This window comes from Hippopotamus amphibius, chromosome 12, assembly GCF_030028045.1.
Source record: "Hippopotamus amphibius kiboko isolate mHipAmp2 chromosome 12, mHipAmp2.hap2, whole genome shotgun sequence".
In the NCBI taxonomy this organism is placed as follows: domain Eukaryota; kingdom Metazoa; phylum Chordata; class Mammalia; order Artiodactyla; family Hippopotamidae; genus Hippopotamus; species Hippopotamus amphibius.
Genome location: NC_080197.1, coordinates 77,267,201 through 77,287,841, shown reverse-complemented (window position 1 = coordinate 77,287,841; position 20,641 = coordinate 77,267,201). Strand labels below are relative to the sequence as shown.

The 20,641-nt window shown below is 44.8% G+C and overlaps 1 protein-coding gene across 1 annotated transcript in view; it reads left to right on the top strand.

Annotated features, from left to right (window-relative positions):
- DYRK4 (dual specificity tyrosine phosphorylation regulated kinase 4) overlaps nt 1-20,250 on the top strand; it is a 73,972-nt gene extending 53,722 nt beyond the window's left edge. Inside the window, exons 8-16 of the mRNA XM_057703527.1 lie at nt 1,472-1,608; nt 1,915-2,055; nt 5,036-5,174; nt 7,200-7,281; nt 10,233-10,405; nt 11,992-12,052; nt 15,985-16,114; nt 18,573-18,748; nt 19,470-20,250. Of these exons, the coding sequence (XP_057559510.1) occupies nt 1,472-1,608; nt 1,915-2,055; nt 5,036-5,174; nt 7,200-7,281; nt 10,233-10,405; nt 11,992-12,052; nt 15,985-16,114; nt 18,573-18,748; nt 19,470-19,714 (1,284 nt within the window). The 3' untranslated portion in view covers nt 19,715-20,250. The remainder of the gene's footprint in view (nt 1-1,471; nt 1,609-1,914; nt 2,056-5,035; nt 5,175-7,199; nt 7,282-10,232; nt 10,406-11,991; nt 12,053-15,984; nt 16,115-18,572; nt 18,749-19,469) is intronic.
- The last annotated feature ends 391 nt before the right edge of the window (nt 20,251-20,641 follow it).

Below are 20,641 nucleotides of genomic sequence, written 5' to 3'. Positions count from 1 at the left end.
CTCGGGGAAGTTCCCCAGGGACGTTAACACCACCTTTAAGTTAATTCACTGGAACCCAGTTCCTCAAACCTTCAGGAGCTACGGGACAGAGGGATGATGTGTGCTTTCCACATGCTCAGAATCTCCACTTCACTGCGTTCCAGTGCACGCACAAGTGTACAATGCATGTAAATGCTAAATCCCCAAACAAGCAATGGAGCTGCATGTCCACGTTTATTTGGTCAGCAAATGTTCATTGCATATCTGTCTACTGAGACCCTATCATATGCTTGGGCACCTGCTAGACTCTGGAAATACAGCAGGAACTATCGAAAATGAGTGTGACCTGGTCCTTGGCCTCAAGTAAACACAGTCAATGTCAAAGATGACTTGCGAGCGAATAATTGTGATACCACCAAACTGAGGACATGTAGACAAAGTGCAAGAAAGCCAAGGAAACATATACATTTGTTTACACCAACACGTACAGACACTACCCCTTGCCCTTTCCCTGTACATTTTCATAACAGACCTTTATAAGGAGAGGAAGCTCCTTCCCCATATCAGTGAAGTAGTTCCTGTTCATGGTCTTGATTCCTCCTGTATGGACAGATCCCCACCACGCAGTCACAAGCACTTCCCGAGGACCCAGACACCACACTTAGCCTTCACCTCTCCCATATTCATGAGTGTGGCACTAGGAATCAGATTCTCAGGGCGAGATGACCTCAGAGATCATCTTATCCAGAACCTTCAGTCACTGTCATGAACACTGTAGCTCAGAGTGCTAAGTGGCTTGTCTGAAGCCACCCAGATAAGGACTTTTTAATTGAACATTTCCTATTGCTTTGACACGACACCCACTCCTTAGTTTCCAGCACACAGAAAACGTGGTGATTCTGGGTCTTGGGAAATATTTAATAGTTGAAAAAGGCCCAAGTTCTGTAATGCTAGCTCCAAGATAGAATTAAATCTGGATAAGTCAAGAGGAGAACTGGATCCAGCCAGGAAGAAGCAGAACAGACATAAAGCCTTCTCTGATTGGTGGAGACACATCAGGGATCAGAAAGAGAACTTCCCCCAAACTGAAGCCGCTGCCCGGCTGCATTCAAGAACTGTGAAATGTCCAAACTGGACAGGATCTTTGGGGCCACTTTGTTCAAGGTTCTCACACACACAGAAAACTAGAGGTGGTAGCAGGACAGGGACCAGAACCCAAGTTTCCCAAAGCCCACCCAATGTTCTCTGCACTGCCTGAGATGGAGAGAGCCTGAGGGACTTTCCCTGGCACCACATAGGTGGCCTGGGATCCGGGCCTCAGCCCCATTGCAGTAGCAATGAGATGAGGGTGGGGTTGCAGTAGTGCCCAGTGCAGTTTAGAAGGCTCCCCCCAGGAGTCAGCCATGAGCTAGGGATGGGTACCCAGGGGCCCCGATGTCAGGGAAGCCCAGAGGCTATGGCCTCATTCTTCACCCCTGGCCTGGCTTTGCAGGTCCTGCATGACCACATTGCCTACCGCTACGAGGTTCTGGAGATGATCGGGAAAGGGTCCTTTGGACAGGTGGCCAAGTGCTTGGATCATAAAAACAATGAGTTGGTGGCCTTGAAGATCATCAGGAACAAGAAGAGGTGTGGCTTGGCAGATGGCATAGGCTGTAGAGGAAGGACCACGTGACTCTGGCCCCTTCATGATGCCAGCCCCTCCTGACTCTGCTTCTTCTTCTGATCTTCCTTTTCCTTCCCTCTTTCCCTCCCTACCTGTGTGCTTCCATGATGGGCAGAGAGGAGGCAAGAGTATAAAGAGCGTTTAGCATCACCCACGCCCTCTTGGAATGATGGGGAGGACTGGGAAAGTGGGCCACCTGCATGAACCTGCAGCCTGACCTGACATTGTGTCCCATCCCCACCCTCCCCGCCACTCCCCCACCTCTTCAGATTTAACCACCAGGCCCTGGTGGAACTGAAGATCCTGGAAGCTCTCAGAAGGAAGGACAAAGACAACACCTACAACGTGGTGCACATGAAGGACTTCTTCTACTTCCGCAACCACCTCTGCATCACCTTCGAACTCCTGGGGTCAGCTGCCTTTTCTTTTTAATTCATTTTGTGTTGGAAAGTTACTTAAGTATGAGGAGAGAAACTTGGAGTTCAGAACACTAGATCTGTCTGTATGTGAACATCTAATGACTAAAGTGAATATACCGGCCACTCAGTTATCTAGAAAACCAAGGAGGTGGAGCCAAAGCTGCCCATCTCACCCCATCCCTCGGTCACATCTGTCACCTGCCAGTGTGCCAAGGTGTGCTCCCCAGGTGCTGGGTGTCGGGCTCGGTGACATAACCAAAACAAGGCCTCTGCCCTCGAGAGTTAAACTTAAATGTATGGAAGAGGACCTTCCTTTGCTGTCATGTCTCCACTCACTGGCTTTACAACCCTCGGGGCCCCTGGCTACCCATTCCCATCTGATGGGTCCAACCTAGAGGTTGGAACCCAAGGGAGCACACAGGTGGCTACTCGGAAGACTAAAAGGGCTTTGTGTTTGAGCAAATAAGGACAGGAGAAGATATTTTTGGTACAAGAGCAGAACCTGACTTAAATAGATTGGCATCCCTTGCTTGAATATCGGAGCTGAAGGGGCATGCTAATTTGATTACTTGCCTCTCTGGGAAGACCATCTGATGCAATTTAAATAAAACCAGAAACTCAGAATGCCTTCAGCAAAGGAGAATAATCAGGGGTCAGACCCCAGAGGCCCAGTTGTTAGTGGCTTCACTGAGCTGGTGGCTCGGTGCTCCCATGACGCCAGTGCTGATGGTGAAATTCCAGCTAAATTTGAATCAGAAGGAAAGCTGACACTCTCCTCACCATCTCTGGTGATTACAAAATGTGGTCCACTTTCCAGTATGCAGAGGTGAATTTTCTTCCTCGTGGCCACATGGCAACCCAGGCTGCCTTTCTTGGCCATTCGTCACAGTGCACATTAGGATGTCTTTAAAAGAGGGGTCGGGAGGGGCAGGTGTGTGAAGGGAGAATCCAAAGGCTAGAGAGGTTGGAGAGATGCTCGGGGCCACACAGCTGGTCCGAGGAGGCCAGAGCCACGTCTCACATCTCCGTTGTACCCCTCCAGAAGGAGTGGCTTTCTAAATACTGCCAACGTGAACAAAAGCCTAGAAATGGAAAGTTAAGTTAGGAGAATCCAGGGACAGGTTGATGCAGAGTTGTTGCTGGGTCCTGCCCATTCCCCCCCTCCGCCCCAATCTCACCAGAGGTTATGAACTGGCAGCCCACGCATCAGTTTTTCTGGCTAAAATGCTTCATATTAGTTTCCAACATTGAGAAGTCAGCAGCTGTCATATAAGGTAGCCGGCTTTGATATAATATTTCAGGCTTCTGCAGGTCTAGGAAATTTATGATGATCAGGCAAGAGACAGCCTTCCATCCTGCAAGGCGACAGGTGGGACCCAGCAGCCATGTTTTGTTTGGTTTTTAAAATTTTTTTTGATATGGCCCATTTTAAAAGTCTTTATTGAGTTTGTTACAATATTGCTTCTGGTTTTTTTTTTTGGTTTTTTTTGGGTTTTTTTTGGTGTTTTGGTCCTGAGGCTTGTGGGATCTTAGCTCCCTAACCAGGGATCGAGCCCACACCCCCTGCACTGGAAGGCGAGGTCTTAACCACTGGACCGCCAAGGAAGTCCCCAGCCTTGCTTTTTTAATTTACACTTTTTATTTGGTACTGGAGTAGAGTTGATTAACAATGTTGTGGTAGTTTCAGGTGTACAGCCAAGTGATTCAGTTATACATATACATGTATCTATTCTTTTTCAAATTCTTTTCCCATTTATGGTGTTACAGAATATTGAGCAGAGTTCCCTGTTGAGCAGGTCCTTGTTGGTTATCCGTTTTATTTTATTTTTTTTTACATCTTTATTGGTGTATAATTGCTTTACAATGTTATGTTCATTTCTGCTGTACAACAAAGTGAATCAGCTATATGTATACATATATCCCCATATCCCCGCCCACTTGAGCCTCCCTCCCACCCTCCCTATCCCATCCTTCTAGCTCATCAGCAAGTATCGAGTTGATCTCCCTGTGCTAGGCAGCAGCTTCCCACTAGCCATCTATTTTACATTTGGTAGTGTATATATGTCAATGCTACTCTCTCACAATGTTCCAGCCTCCCCTTTCCCCGCTATGTCCACAAGTCCGTTCTCTACATCTGCATTTCTATTCCTGCCCTGTCACTAGGTTCATCAGTACCATTTTTCTAGATTCCATATATATGCATTACCATATGGTTATCTGTTTTAAATATAGCAGTGTGTATATGTGAATCCCAAACTCCCTAACTATCCCTCCCCCCGCTTCCCCTCTGGTAACCGTAAGTTCGTTCTTTTCGATAGGGTAGGGCTTCTCTGTCTCCCCTCAGCCTCCCTCCACCCACTCCCTTGTCCCCTTACTTGTCAGGAGCCTGATGTCTTTAGACAGACTTATTAGGTCTGGGCAGGGGTAGCCACTTGGTGGAGTGACTGGAGGCCTTCGTGGATCCCTCCCAAGGGCCTGAAGAACTATGAATATTTCAGAAGTTTGGTCCAACCTTTTAACACACACGTTTAACAAAGTAGTTGAAGGACCTTGCCATGTAAGAAATGAGGGACAACCAAGGGGGGAAAGTGGTGGGGCGGGGGGAGGTTGGGGGGGATGAACTGGGAGGTTGGGATTGCCATATACACAGTACTAATAAGAAAAAAATATCAAATTGTACACTTTAAATATATGCAGTTTTTTGTATGTCAATTGTATCTCAATAAAAGTTCTTAAAAAAAAAAAGAAACGAGGGACATCTGAGAAGCGAGCACAAGGGAGCCGCACCCTGGGTCCACCAGGAGTCAATAGGAAAGTTGAGTTAACAGGACACAAAAGCCCCGCCTCCTGGTCTGAGTCTTGCCTACTGTCCGAAGGAAACCAGGTGACATGGGATTGTTTTTGCAGGTTCAAATTCAGCATTATATGCCTCTGACGTTGCTACCCATCACTTTGTCTCGCTCTTTCCCAGAATCAACTTGTACCAGTTGATGAAGAATAACAGCTTCCAAGGCTTCAGTCTCTCAATAGTTCGACGCTTCACCCTCTCTGTTCTGAAGTGTCTGCAAATGCTTTATGCAGAGAAAATCATTCACTGTGATCTCAAGCCCGTGAGTACAACCTCTGTCCCACCAGAGAAGCTGGTCCCCAGCCTCAGAAAGGGTTTGCCCCATTCCTTTCCCAAGTGGTAACTGGGAAGGCCTGCAGGATGGAAGCCAAGTAGCATGTTTGTAGGTTGTGTAAACCAAATGAGATGTGGTGAGGACTAAGGCAGGGATACGGGGGTGAGGAAGAGAGATGTGGTATCATCGAGGCAGACAGGACCAGGAAGGCCGAGGGCTTGGGGGTGTGCGGAGACCTGTGTCATGCAGGGAGGTGAACTTCTGCTGTCCTAAATCCTCCCTGTGTCCACAGTCCTCTGAGTTGGTCCTGGGATACAGCAAATCTCTGACCACTTCCTCTGCTCCTAACAGATGCTCCCTTCCCACATGTCCGGCTCGTATTTTACACTTAGCTCTGTTACTGTACTGATTGCTTTGTGTAGGAGCTGTCTCTTTATCCGTATCCCACCCTTGGACTGCAGGTCCCTCCAAGGTCAGGAACCCTGTCTTATCACCATTATATTCCCAGAACCTAACATGGAACCCGCCAATAGTAATGGTAGGAATTAACAATTGCTTGTTGGGAGAGTTAACGATTGCTGTTGTGAGGAATACAGAGAGGCCGCTAGGGAAAAGGTAGGAGGGTGTGAAGTCAGGAGCTGGTTCCAAAACCACCTGACCTTCACAGGTATGCAAATGTGTCTTAACTTTTCCTCATTCCTTTCTCCTTACCCACAAATAGGGTTCATGTTATTTAAACAAAAAATTATAACTCATTGGGTAGAGATGTTCTCTCAGGACTGACTGTTGGAGCCCCACAAGGATGGTGGTACACGGGTTTATTCTCCACATCCGAGCTCCTAATCCTCAGCTTTGCAGCTCCAAAGGGACCATGGTCTTGGGCTTAGGGGACTGATGCTCACCAAGGAACCTCACAAGATACTTGGTAGCCAAAATATGAGCTAATAGATTTCCTTGCAAAATAGATCAAGTGGACTGGAATAGATGTGCTCAACAGGGAAGTAGACACACAAGCAGGAGAGTCTGATAAGTGTGGGTTCGAGAATCAAAGAGCTATTCCTATGGACTTAATGGTTCATATCAATGAGCTGTGATGGCCTCATGCATCCGTCCCGTCTAGAGACCTACTTCTGCCAATAAGATGGAAAGACCAGCCCCATCTCGTTAAGGAGCCTCTCCACTGGGCTAGAGCCACGCTAAAAATTCCCACCTTTCAGACTCTAGCTAATCATCATCTTTCAGTTAACACAAATATTCTTTGGAAAAGGTCCTATGGACGAATCTGTGCTTTCTCAGTTTGTGGTGGCAGCAGCTGCAGCCCAGGCCTGCTAGGCCACATCTAGAGTGGCAGCAGGTTCCATAAGTGATCATATCTCCCGGTAGTCCTGATCGTCAATTCATCTGATATTGAGCTCCTTGGAAACACGGTTAGGACTTTAACCTTCCCGCGCCACGTGGTCCACTCCCATGCTCTGAGAGCAGAGCCCAGGAGCTCTTCCTTCTCATCCAGGACTCTGCTGGAACACCAGGCTTCACGTTTTCCCCAAAGTCACAAAGTCAGCACAACAGTCACAACTCCAATCAAATCATTGTGGGGTTTTTTTTGTTTGTTTGTTTGTTTTTGTCCTCTACTGTCATATAGGCATGTTGGTGGGGCACTTAATGGAAACACCTAATTCAGTCCATCATATTTCTAAGACCTTATGCAAGCAAGGCACAGAACCAGGTCCCAAAGAGATAAAAAAGAAACTCACCGTCTTCAGGAGTTGCATAGTTTATATCAGTAAAGAAGCAACATATATGCAAAAGAAATACTGCGAAGCAGCAAATACTGGGTCCCGACGAGAGGTGCAGCCAGCAATGGAAGGGAAAGTCAGAGAGGGCAGGATAAGGGGATTTGGAAAAGATGTGGGAGGAGCCCACTTGGAGGTGGGTCCTGAGGATGGCAGACAGGTAAATAGAGTGCCTCGGGCAACACTGTTAAAACTTGACCTATGGCTTTCTTCTCTCTAGGAGAATATAGTGTTGTACCAAAAGGGCCAAGTCTCTGTTAAAGTTATTGACTTTGGATCAAGCTGTTATGAACACCAGAAAGGTAGGGCCATTCTAGTCCCTTTGTCTGAATTTCCCTTCTGTGATTTTTTTTCCTTTAGTGAAATAAGTAGGTCACACATGTGGTTACCTGGGTTCTAGTCTGGGCTCAGCTACACCAATTGTTAGTATGATTTTGAACAAGCTGTTTCACTTCTCTGAGCCTAAGTTTTCTCATTTATAAAATGAGAAGATTGGCTCAAATACTGTAAGGCTTCTTTGCTGCTCTCATAGTCTGTGGATTTGGAATTACCTGAGAGCATCGGGCCCCAAAACTAACTAGATGTGCATCCCAATCACTTGAGGCAACTGATAAAGTATAGCTTCCATGACCTGACCCCAGATGTACCAAATAGAAATTTTGGGGTGCTTACCCAGGAGTCTATACTTTAGAAAACACAGCCATTCTAAAGTTTGGGGTTCACTGCCCTGCATTCTCCAGATTTTATATATTTTTTTCAAGCTGGAATCCAGAAAGCTGCCCTGAAGTACATTTGTACAGCTGTCACTGAACTTGATTTAAGAGTCTTTTCACTTGGCTTTTATCAAGTTTGATGTTGAGAGCATGTACATTCCACCAACATTTGTTGAGTACCTGCTATATGTCTTCAATGTCTTGGGTACCAGGAACCAAAAATGAGCGTTTCCTGTCCTCAGATTGCTTTCAGCCCAATGGAGGAGACAGGAAATAAAAAGATAACATGATAGGCGAAAGGATGAGAGATACATACAGGCTGTGCTAAGGGCACACAAAAGAGAGGCTTTGGGGGACTTCCCTGGTGGCACAGTGGTTCAGAATCCGCCTGCCAATGCAGGGGACACAAGTTTGAGCCCCGGTCCAGGAAGATCCCACATGCCATGGAGCAACTAAGCCCGTGCGCCACAGCTACTGAGCCTGCACTTTAGAGCCTGCGAGCCACAACTATTGAGCCCTTGTGCCACAACTACTGAAGCCCACATGCCTAGAGCCTGTGCTTTACAACAAGAGAAGCCACCTCAATGAGAAGCCCTTGCATCACAACAGAGTATCCCCGATCTCCACAACTAGAGAAAGTCCGCGTGCAGCAACAGAGACTCAACGCAGCCAATAAATATACATTAATAAAACAAAACAAAACAAAAACAAAACAAAACAAAAAAACATACCATTGTTTAAAAAAAAAAAAAAGAGAAAGAGAGGCTTTGGGACCTGCCTTCATGGGAGTGGCAGGGGTGGCAGAGGAAGTCCTCTGAGGCTGAAGAAAAGACTGTTAGATGGATGTTCCCAAGTATTTTCCAAAACCACTTTTGGAGACACACGTCCTTTATCTTTTATGTGTGGAAGCTGTAAGAAGTTCCAGCTAGAAAACAGTATTCCTCCCACGAAGAACTGATATGCTTACTTTCCCCAGAGATGAACTCTCTGCAGCCCATGACTTAACATTGACCTTGGCTGCCAGGAAGCTCAGAACTGAATTTGTAATGATCTTACTCTTGGTTTCTGGGTGCCGTTTCCCCCTTTTATATTTTCTGACTTCCCTTCATCTTTATTTTAACCATGAGCCAGTAAAGAGTATGGATACTCAACTAGAACTGAGTTCAAATGCAGCTATGCCGCTTACAGCTGAGTGACCTTGGGAATTTATTTAATCTCTATATGGCTTGGTTTCCTCATTTTAAAATGGGGACAGTAATAGTACCTGTTTCATAGGGTTGTTGTAAGGATTGAGAGAGTTAACCTGTATAAAGCACTTGGAACAGTGCCCTGGCACATGTAGGCATCATGTAAGTATCCATTAAATCCATTTAAAATTTTTTTCTCTTATTTATTTTTTATTGAAGTAAAGTTAACTTACAATATAATTTAGTTTCAGGTGTACAGCATAGTGATTTGACATTTGCATACATTTATGAAATGATCACCACGATTAGTAAGCTAGTACAATATTATTAGCCGTATTCCTATGCTGTATATTGCATCCTGTGGCTTATTTATTTCAGAACTGTTCAACTGGGGTTTGTACCTCTTGGTCCTCTTCACCCAGCTCACTCGTCCCCACCCTCACCCCTCCCTCTGATGACTGCCAGTTTGTTCTTTGTCTCTGCGAGTCTGTTTCTCATTTGTTTTGTTTGTTCTCTTGTTTGGTTTTTTTTAGATTCCACATATAAGTGAAATCATACTGTGTTTATCTTCCTCTGTTGTTAAATTCATTTAAAAAAACTTTCCTGTATATCTGTACTTTGATTGCAAAGTGCCTTGAGTCCATTTTGGAAACAGGCAGGGTACAAAGTCATTTTTATTAAATCTTTATGTTGCTTTAAATCACAAAAAAATTATTACATCCTTACTGTCACCAAGTCAAACAACAGAGAAGTGACTACAAAACCCCTGCCTGCCCCCATCTAGGTAACCATTTGCAAATAACTGTCATGTCCCATTTCTCCAATCTCAGTCTCCTCATCTGTAAAATCCAGGCTGCCTACAATACTAACTATCTTCTGTACATCCTTATCTGCTGAGATTTTGTTGAGCTTTTCTTTCTATACTCTAACACAATGCACATAATGTATTGACTATACATTCTTAAATTATGCATATTGCACGCTTCTTCTTCAACTTTCATACACCTTTTCCCTTGCTAGATCGCAATACTTCAGAGGATGCCTACCCCAAATTAATCAGGCAATTTGAAAACTTAAGCTTTATATTCGCCTTATGTTTTCCTTTTTTGAAAGCCTACCTGACAGATTTACTTCATTAGAACAATGCCTACTTTAGAGTTCTTTATCAATAACGTGAGGATAACAGCCCCTCATGTGAATCATGTGGCTGTGAGGATGTGATGAGATTAGATATGGCATGTGATTCAAAGTACCTCCATCTCCCTGCAAAGCCTGGAGAGTGAAAAGAAGTTGCGGGGGGGGGGGGGGGGGGGATCTTAATTATCATGAGATTTCTCTTTCTTTCACCCGCAGTCTACACCTACATCCAAAGCCGGTTCTACCGGTCCCCAGAGGTGATCCTGGGCCATCCCTACAACATGGCCATTGATATGTGGAGCCTGGGCTGCATCATGGCTGAGTTGTACACAGGCTCCCCCCTGTTCCCTGGGGAGAACGAGGTGGAGCAGCTGGCCTGCATCATGGAGGTGAGAGAGGGCCTGGCTGCCTTCCAACTGATGCCCTCAGGATGGGTAACTTTCGCTCCTGACGTCAGGTTGCATCGGACTCATTGTAGGGCAGTGGCCTGCATCTGTTTATGGGGGAGGGTTGGATATTTTGAAATTATGTACACTTTTGAGTTGACATCTAACATTTTTATCATAAATTTAACTAGTTGCAAAGGATGTTATTTCCAGCATATTGTGAATAGTGACATTTAAAATAAAACAGTTATGCTAGTTTTTCAAACATATTCAGAAGAATCTAAAAACCAGACTGACACGACAGCCATCGAAATCTGTATGCCGTTTAGTTGTTAGTTATACATTTTAACTTTCTGGGAAGAATATCAATGAAAAGCCTTTACCAAGATACTCATATAATTATTTATTATACCTGCTCTTCTTTTACTTAAAGTCATCTTGTCATGAAGCCAAATGAGACAACACAGGAGAAAATAATCCTAAAAATTAGAAATTTCACATTTTAGGATTTTTCCAGGGAACAAAGATATTTTCACTGTGAACAAAGATATATCTTATTCCCCCCTCACCCCTCGTCTATCTACCTATCTATCCATCCACTCCAAATTTCTGTTTTCTAGATTGTCTTAAAGATAGTTTGAGAGACACATACATCCTTGAAAATTAATATAAAGATTCACGTCATGGTTGAAACTAATAACAAAGTATTCAAATAATTTAGTTAGTAATAGCTATAAATGATAGCTCTGGTGGGATGAACCCTGCCCTGGACATCAGTGAACACGGAGGCTAGTCCTCCTTCTCTTTGGCAAGTCACTTCCCTGCTCTGGATCTCTGTAAAATGAGGGGACCAGAGCCCATGGCTTCTAACGTTGATGATGGAAGATTTAATGAAGCATCCCTGAGTCAGTCCTGCTTCCAATTCCAAGGAGAATGGGATGCATGGGATCTGAGTGGAGGTTCCTACTGCCCCAGAACAGATCTGGCTTCCTCCTGACCTCAGGCTGAGAAGCAGAAGGGAAGGGACATGGCTGGGAACCTGGCTGCAAAGACAGGGGCCCAGGCCTGAGGGGGGGGGTCCCTGTCGTTTCTCTCTCTCTGTGTGCACCTCTATAGGTTGCAGTGGGGAGAGGTGACCAAGCAGATGCTACTCTTTTCTTTCCAGGAGATACTTTGTCATATTGTGCTCTGATGCCCATCTGGTGATTTCTATCTCCTTTTCCTTTCCTCCCTTCCCATGCTCAGAGCTGGGGCGTGTCACTCCTTAATTCAGAGGTGGTCCACAACTACACTGTTTATTTGCTTTTGACAGTGTGATCTGGCCACTACCACAAGTGGCCTACCTAGTAGGTGCTGATGCCTGTGTAGAATAATGGGGGCGGTGTCAGTGCTCAGGATACTGAAACGGCCCTAGATGAGGAGTTGAGTCTCAGGCCCTGGACCTGCCCTGCCTCTGGCTCGACGTTATCACTTAATATCCCGGTGTTTATCTGTAGAGGGCAGTGTTTGGCCAAAGTCCCACCCAGTTGTAACAGACTTGGAATATGTGACTCCAGAAAAGTGAACCCACTGCTTTGTCCTTGTTGAAGGTGTTGGGCCTGCCGCCAACCCGCTTCATCCAGACAGCCTCCAGGAGACAGACGTTCTTTGGTGAGTTCCAGGTCTGATTCTCTTTTTCCCGTGGTGGCTGATGAGCTTTCCCAGTCCTTGAGGATACCTTCCATGCCCTACACCCCATGTGATGCTCTTCCTCTGGACCCACCCCAAAGGGCAGGCTATGCTTAGAGGTTTCTTTCAGAGAAGTAAAAAGATGCTGAGATGTGGTACCATGTGCATTATGGAGATGAGTAGGGGAGTCACACTAGGAATGAGATCTTGGCGGTGAAGATGCGCAGGTGCACAAGAAGGATCTGGTTCCTGCTCAGAAGACCTTTCAGCAGATCTTGAACCCTCAAAAGATTAGAACTCTACCCTCTCCTAACAATTCTTCCCGCCTCCCCCAGCAGCTTTCCTGTCCGCTCACACTATGCGCTGTGCAGGGAAATCAAAGAGCAGAAGCATCTTTGAGAGAATAGTGGAAAATTCCATTGCTACGATTTATCATTAATGGAGCCTTATTCGTTCCTGCTGAAATTCTCCTAATCCCCCAGTCCCATACTATTCCAGGTTCATTGCAACTTTGGTATAAAACGGTGAGCAAGGGCTGCCAGGACAGTTTTGCTGTGGATACACTATGGCTTGTCTGTTACCTACAGGATATCTGCCTAATTGCTGCAATTAAGCCTCATTCATGGTCCCCATGCTGCCCCCCATCCCAGTTCCCAGGCTCTGGATTTTATGATCCTCTGCCTTTCCAGCTGAGTCGTGCTGGACAGAATGGACAGGTGGATCAGTGAGGTCCAACTGCGGCAGGACTTCCGGGCCACTGTGCACCGGAAGATGAAGCCAGTCCCAGATCTAAAATCACTTTGCTAAGGGATTCCTCTGTAGAAAAAGTCATAGTGTCCCTAATGCCAGCCAAGTGGAGCAAAGCTAGATGTGAGGGAAGGGGGCTCCACAGATGGGCTCCCCACTACCTGGAATGACATTGTCGTCAGCTTAGTTCACAGGCTCACACGGTCATTCCCAGCCCTGCTGCCTCTTATTTTCACCCAACGGTGGCCTTAAAATGGGTAGGCAAATCACGTAATTTCTCTCCGCATCTTGTCCCATCAATAGGACAGTCAAAAAGCACGGCCCTGAGGGATTCTTCTGGACAAAAGGGTTTCAGTCTTGTTGATGGTCAGTCAGTGCATATTGGTTCAGCCACACGGGGGTTAAAATGTAGTCTATTTCTATACCATTTGGTTAAAAAGCCACAGCCCTGGGCCTGTGCCACAGCCTCAGCTTCTCTGGCCCTTCTCCCAGGGCTCCTTGGACCCCACGATCCAAAAACTAAAAGTTTAAGGTCTGGCAAGAAAAAAGTCCTCCGGGATCCCCCTCCAACACTAAGGCTGTCATCCACTCTGATTGGTCAGTCCCGTGCCATTCCAGTGGTTACTTCTTTTATTTATTTATTTATTTATTTATTTTTGAGGTACACCAAGTTCAATCATCTGTATTTATACACACATCCCCATATTCCCTCCCTCCCTTGACTCCCCCCCACCCTCCCCGTCCCAGTCCTCTAAGGCATCATCCATCCTCGAGTTGAACTCCCTTTGTTATACAGCAACTTCCCACTGGCTATCTATTTTACAGTTGGTAATATATATATGTCTATGCTACTCTCTCACTTCGTCTCAGCTTCCCCTTCACCCCCCGCCCCCAGGGTTACTTCTTTTAAACATCACCTTGTAGTCATGGCCAGAGCTGTGATGACCTTGCCTCTGAGCAGGGTCAGTGTCAGTGTCTCAGCTGCCTTAGGGCAGGGGCCACATGCCCACCCTTTCTCCAGAGCAGTCTGATGGTGACAGAGGATCCGGCTGACTTGCTGGTATAACTTATGCATGGGGCAATGGAACTGGTCTTTTGATTGCAAATATACTTTTCTTACCCACGATTTTTCATTCAGCCTTTTGGATTTCAAAGGATTCAGTGAAAGACAAGTAGGAGCCTTGGTGTTCCCTCCTGCTAGACAAAGACATTGTGGGAAGAGTCACATCTCAAGCCTATAACCCTGAACTCAAGAGATTATAACTTGGAGGAATCAAAGGGAAGGGAATATAGGGCATTTGGGTAAGAAGGTACCAAAGACATACACATGTCCATTTCATAGAGTACCCGATTTTTACCATCAGCACTAGGCTTCAGAAGGGTGATGTGGTTTTAGTATCACATCACACATCTTCTCTTCCTGCTTAAGAAAGGACTTTATTGGGAACTGCATCCTCATCCGTGTTTCCCAAACTTTGTCTGATTATAAGAATCATTTGGGTTCTTGGAAAAAATGCTGATTCTCATGATCCTCCTAAGATATAGTGTATCTGAGGTGGGACTCAGGAGTCTGTGTGTTTTTTACAACAGCTTATGACGAGGCAATTTTGGGAAACACTATGTCCACTTAAGTTCTTGGCTCTCCCTTCTGCAGGTTTGGGCTGCCAACAGGTCCTCAGCCCCCAGCCACTCCCAGTTAATACCCTTAATTAGGAGTAAAGTGATGTTGCTTCAAGGGTAGCAAGATATGTAGGTGCTCCAGGCAGCAAGAAGGTGGTGGGGAGAATAATGAGATATTGGGGAAGGTCAGAGAAGTGGGGAGAACTTGTACAAGAAAAGCAGTTACATAAGGATGATTGTAGGAGGCTATGTTATTTATAAGCCCATGAGTCTGACTCTTCTTTGGTCATTTGTGAAAAGACAACATAGGATAAGGTGGGAGCACTAGCGCCACAGCCAAAAAGGAAGTGGGGATTTGTATGAGTTCCCAGGACCTATGCCCTATGCGGTACCCCTAGCCCATTTTTATCTATATAAACACATAGATACCCGTGTGTGAATATACCCACATACACACATTCACGGACTCTTCCAGGAATTTGGTAAGAGCAGGTGTTCTGTTGGACGCCCTGCAAATTGCATGGATTGCAAAAGTAATTAGAAACACTTCATTACGTACCTTGTAGAATGTCCATTGATTGTATGAAATGTCCATTGATTGTATGAACCCCACTGAGTTTTGTGAGAATTCCGTGGAATGTATCAATTCTGCATACGTGTATATACACAGCCACCCTTTTACATGAAGGTTTATTACAAGGTGTGGGCATATGTGGTCACCTTTCTAAACATGCTCACCAGGACCTAGATGTCCAAACAAGTGGTCTCACCTTCAAAGCATTGCACTGTGTTCTCAGGCTACCTTTGGAGCTGTCTTCAGGGGTTTCTTTTCAGCAATGACAAATCATACATTTGGTGAGGGCTTTAATCAGTGGAAATGGCTGAAGAAAGTCACTCCAAGCTGTGTCTTTAGCCACCAACCAAGTTCAATCATTGCAATTATGGACAAAATTTGGATGCAACTGTAAAAAAAAAAAAAAAAAGAAATGAGATTAACGTGCTTGTGTGGCTTGTACGTGAACTCAGAATGCAAATCCTTCTCCTGAAATGACTTTCTTATTCCCCACGGGTGTCCCAAATGCTCACGTTTTGGGGTAAGTGAGGAAGGAGCAAGGGCATAGAGAAACCAAGATGGACAATATTCTTTTTGTTCGGAGCAGAATGTTCTGTCACTTCAGATTTACTTTTATTATTATTATTATTATTATCATCGTCCTCCTCCTCCTCCTCATTACCATTTTTGTTTTAGGTTGGTTAATGTTAAACCATTGAAATCATTTGATTGACTCCGGGAGGAGAAAGTGAGGAGGAGGCTCAGAACATACCGAGTAGTAGGAAGTTATTTGTAAAAGTAAACTGTATTCATTGGATAATTTACAAACGGTTATTTCAGACAGAGGCTGCGGGTGTGTTTGGGGGTGGGGGGAGCGGTGTGGAAGAGAGCTGCAGAGACCACTCCAAGAAGCAGCAGGGTTGAGTGAATAGCTGTGATGTGACCAGTGCCTATTTACACCTGGAACTAAACACAGAATGTTGTATCTCTAAAGATTCCAAAGGTTTTCCTAAAAATATAACCAACAACGGGGGGAAAAAAAGATACCCGGATTCCAAGGATCTCACCATGGTGCTGAAAACCTACGACACCAGCTTCCTGGACTTTCTGAGAAGGTGCTTGATGTGAGTTTGTCAGGTTGTCTTTGTTTCTGGGCTTCCTCTTAAATACTGTACTTTCCCACGTGTTTGCTGGTGAAAGTCTGGGGCTGGGAGGCAGTGATGAAAACAATAAACACAGACTGCAGAACTTCAGGGTCTATAAGATACTTTCCTATCTGTTGCCTCATCAGACTTTTCTCCTGCCGGTCCATCCTATGTGATCGATGGGGCAGAAGATTTGCTCTGTTTTGAGACATGGAGGCTGAGGCTCAGAGACGTTAAGTGACTTGCCCTGGATTACACAGCGTAAGGGTTGAGCTTGCTTCCTTCTTGGCCTGACTGCCTGGCAGTGAGGCTGTAGGCAAGTCCTCCATGTCTTCTGCTTCATGAACTGAAACCCAGGTCTTCAGAGAGCCTGTTGTATCAATAACTGTTAGCATACACGCCCAGTATAAGCTGGTTTCAGGCCCCTCTCCACCCATTCCCCTAGGATTTAGAGCCTAAATCCTCTCATATTAGGGAACTAGGGAAAGTGTAATCTATAAACCATTTATTATGTACAGGTTTTCAGAATCCAAGGGCATATTTTGAATCTTAGAAAGTAGGTTGTGTACTTCAGTAGTCATAATATTGATTAAAAAGAAAACCAGCACATAAAACACCTTAGAACAGTACCTAGTTTAGAAGGAGGTATTTAGGAAATACTAGCTCTTGTCACTATTTTTAAAGAGGTTATGCAAGTCTGTCTCCACTGAGTGGCAAATAGATTAGCCACGTGATATTGGGCAAGTCACTGTCTCTCTAGGCCTCAGTTTCCTTTTCTGTAGAGTGGGGTATTCCTAAAGTCCCTTCCAGTCCTATACTGTTTAGCATTTTTAGAAGATCATATCTTTATGTTCTTGCATTCCTTCCACGGGATGAAGTAGTTTTAGCAAAATACTACTCTTCTGGCATTTATGCATCTTTAGTTTACGTACTAGCTCAGAAAATAAACGATCAGGGACTGCCAAAAGTTTTTCCATCTGGGGGGTCATGCTACCCATCTGAAAGATGGAGATAGAGAAGGATCCTGTACCCTATCATGACCGCCAACACATCCCAGCCTCTTGCCGAGACTTTAGAATGAACGGGCATTAACTAGTAACAGAAACTCAGTACTGAGACAGAGGTGAGTTATCCAGAAACAGCTCAGAACCAAGAGTGAAGTTATTTTCCTTTTTAGTGCAAAGGGCTGGTTGCTCACATCTTGTAAGAGGCAGTCAAGCGATCGGGGCCTGTTGCTTTATCACTTCATATTTGGCTAATTAGCAAATCTTTGAGAGACTAAACTTTTGGGTCAGATTTAATAGGGGTAAGTGTAAAGTTCTGCGTCTAGATTTTCTAGGCTAACTCTAGGCGTTCAGGAGAGGGGAGATATAGCTTAAAAGCAGTTCATTTGACAAAGAACTGGGAACTTGAGTTGTTTAGACCTCGAGGAGTCTGAAACATTAATGCCACCTCCCTGCAGTTTGGAGCTATTCACAACATGATGGACACCAGTTAGATAACAGCTGAGATTTTCTACCTGGAAGGAACTGATCATATCATATGATCAGTAATTAGTAGTCGTGCAAATGTTTTCAGATAGTTGAAGGGTTGTAGCATAAAAGACAGATTAGGGGACTTCCCTGGCAGTCCAGTGGTTAGGACTCCGTGCTTCCACTGCAGGGGGCGTGAGTTTGATTCCTGTTGGGGAACTAAGATCCTACAAGCCATGGGACTGGGGTGGGAGACAGATTGGTTGTTTCATTCTGTATGCTGCTAGTGGGTAGAATTGGATTAGGACCGGGTCAAAGTTAGCAGGGTAAAGCTTCCTGAGAAGTGAATCTTGGCTCAATCGAAATGAAGAACTTTTAAAGAATTGGAGTTTTTGTAAAATTGGAATAGCTAGTTCTGTGAGTTAGTGCCATGTCACTAAAATTACTCAAGAAAGGCAAGATGATTCCATGGTGGGCATTCTGTCAAGTGTATTTAGTTACTGCATTAGAAGTTTGGATTATCTCCAAGTCCCCTTATGATCTTAATATTCTGGCATTCTATAATGTCCAAATTCCATAGTTTGGGAATTGCAATTAAGCATCTCTGCACTTTGATGTTCTTAGGTTACTGAACCCTAAATCCTACTGGTTTAGATTTTCTATACTAGTTCTTGTAAGGGAATTTCTAGGAACTCTGGAAGACTTGGGCTCTGAGATATTCCTGGGCTTGTCATACACATTTTCTAAAAAAATCATTTCCACTAGTTGCCTCCAGGTACTTTAAAATTTTATGTCATAATCTCTGTCCTATAATATCTTTGAGCTATAACACAGCTTAAATGGGTTCTTTAAAAATGAACCATTTTTATATCTTATTTAGGTTCTTTATTGGGGTCTTTGAAAATATTTCATTATTAAAGAGGGAAATAAAACCCTAACCGGTGCTGGGCTTTGTTGGTGTGTAGCTGGGAGCCTTCTCTTCGCATGACCCCTGACCAGGCCCTCAAGCATGCTTGGATTCACGAGCCCCGGAACCTCAAAGCACGGCCCAGGCTTCAGACCTTGAGGAAAACCAGTCTCTGTTTCCCCTCTGAGGCCAGGAAGGACAAGGTTCAAGGGCAACATCACTTGGGCAAAAAAGGTACAGTCCCTCAAATCGCCAGTCCTATTTCCATAATCCCAGGGGTCACGTGTCTCTGGAGGACTGCATGCCAATTTCTCTGAGCTCAACCTTGTTTAATTATTCTGGCTTCATCACTACTGGTCTGCCATTTCTTAATTTGAGGATTTTCCTCTTTCAGGAAACTTGATTGTGGGTGGGTTTTCCTTTTCCTTTTTTTTTTTTTCCCTCTCATCATTAGGAATTTCCATGTTTTTCCTATCTCCAAGTCCCTTTCCCCTCCTTTCCTTCTCTTTCAATGTGTCCTCCTCTGCATGCCCTATAATTAATTACCTTTTGAATTTTTATCAGACAGATTATGGAATTATGCAAGTATCTTTAAATGCAATATAGCCTTGTGGTTCTGTAGTCGCTGTAGTCAGATTGTCTGGAATAAATTCTGGCCCTACCACTTACCAGCTGTGGAGCCTTGGGCAATTTACTTAACCTCTCGGTGCCTCAGCTTCTCCATTTATGAGAGTGAGAATAATGCCTACTGTCTCTGGTGGCAGGAACATCAAAGGAATCAGTAAGTGTAAAGGGCTTAGAATAATGCCTGGCGCATAGAATGTGCTTTACAAATGAACTGTTTTTGTATCATTACAACCAGGATTTTCCCCAAAGAGATTTAGAGCCTAATGGGCAGTTAGAATATAATTCACATTTGGACACTTACTTGTTCCTGCTCTCTTCTCTTTGGCAGAAGTGATCCTCCAAGTAGAGACTAAAGACAAAATCAAAGATGGCGCCAGTAAACAGGATCAGAATTCAGGTAATCCGCAGGGCTCTGTCCAGCACACGGCTAAAGTCATCCAGCTGCCTCATCTAGCAGAAGCTTCCGGAAAGCCCGAGGCAGTTGTTGGGCCAGTAGAGGCCAAGACCACCACAGGACAACAAAACAAAAACCGCTCCCCAAAAAACACAAACATTTTACCACCTATTGTGTGACCCGAGTGGAGGGTGTGTCCTGTTCCTTTCCACCAGTGATTTGTATTAGAGACAGCACTATATTGTACAATACTTAAGATTGTTGTTTTTTAATGCATAAAGGTTGGTTTAAAAAAAAAAAAAAAACCTCTATTCACATGGCCGACTGGCATATGATTCCTATGATGAGGGATTGGAAAGGATGTCCTTGTACCCATGTTCAATCAAACAAAACAATGAGTGCGTGTGCGTGGGGATGGGGGTGGGGTGAGGAGAAAGTTAAGTACTCAGTGTTATGGCATCACTAAGAGAACACTGAATAATAAAAAAAAAGTTTTTTCCTCTTGCCCAAGACAGTTAACCTATGTTAGTCAGGATTCTGGTTTGAAAGTGACAGAAGCTGAGTTCAAACTAGTTTAAACAACAAAGGGCATTTATTGGTTTATGTGACTGGGGAATCAGGAGGGGTAAGTGCGGACACAGCAGGATCTAGGGATTCAGACAAGATCATGGAGCTCAGATTCCCTCTCCCCCTGTTAGTCTTGCTTCTGTTCATAATTAACTTCACTCTGAAGACAAGTGCTGCCCAGAAGTTAAGATGACCACTCTCATCCAGTCAAAAGATGCAGTCATCCTGCTGCTGGGACAGGCTCAGAAATGACTGGACTTGAACCCATCACTGTGTCTGAGATATTGGGATCCTCTGATTGGCCAGCCTGGGTCACAGGCCCACAGTGTGTTGTGGTGGTGGCAGCACCCTGAAAGATGGAATAGGGGACAGTGGGTTTCCAAAAGGTTGGAAGATGAGTAAGCTACAGGATGTGTCCACTCACCCACCACCTGCCCTTCTAGTCTTTACCTACATGAACTCATAGTCTGTATATGGTTGTAATTACAGTACAGATAAATGTGTACAAGGAACTCAAGATCATAACATCATAAACAACA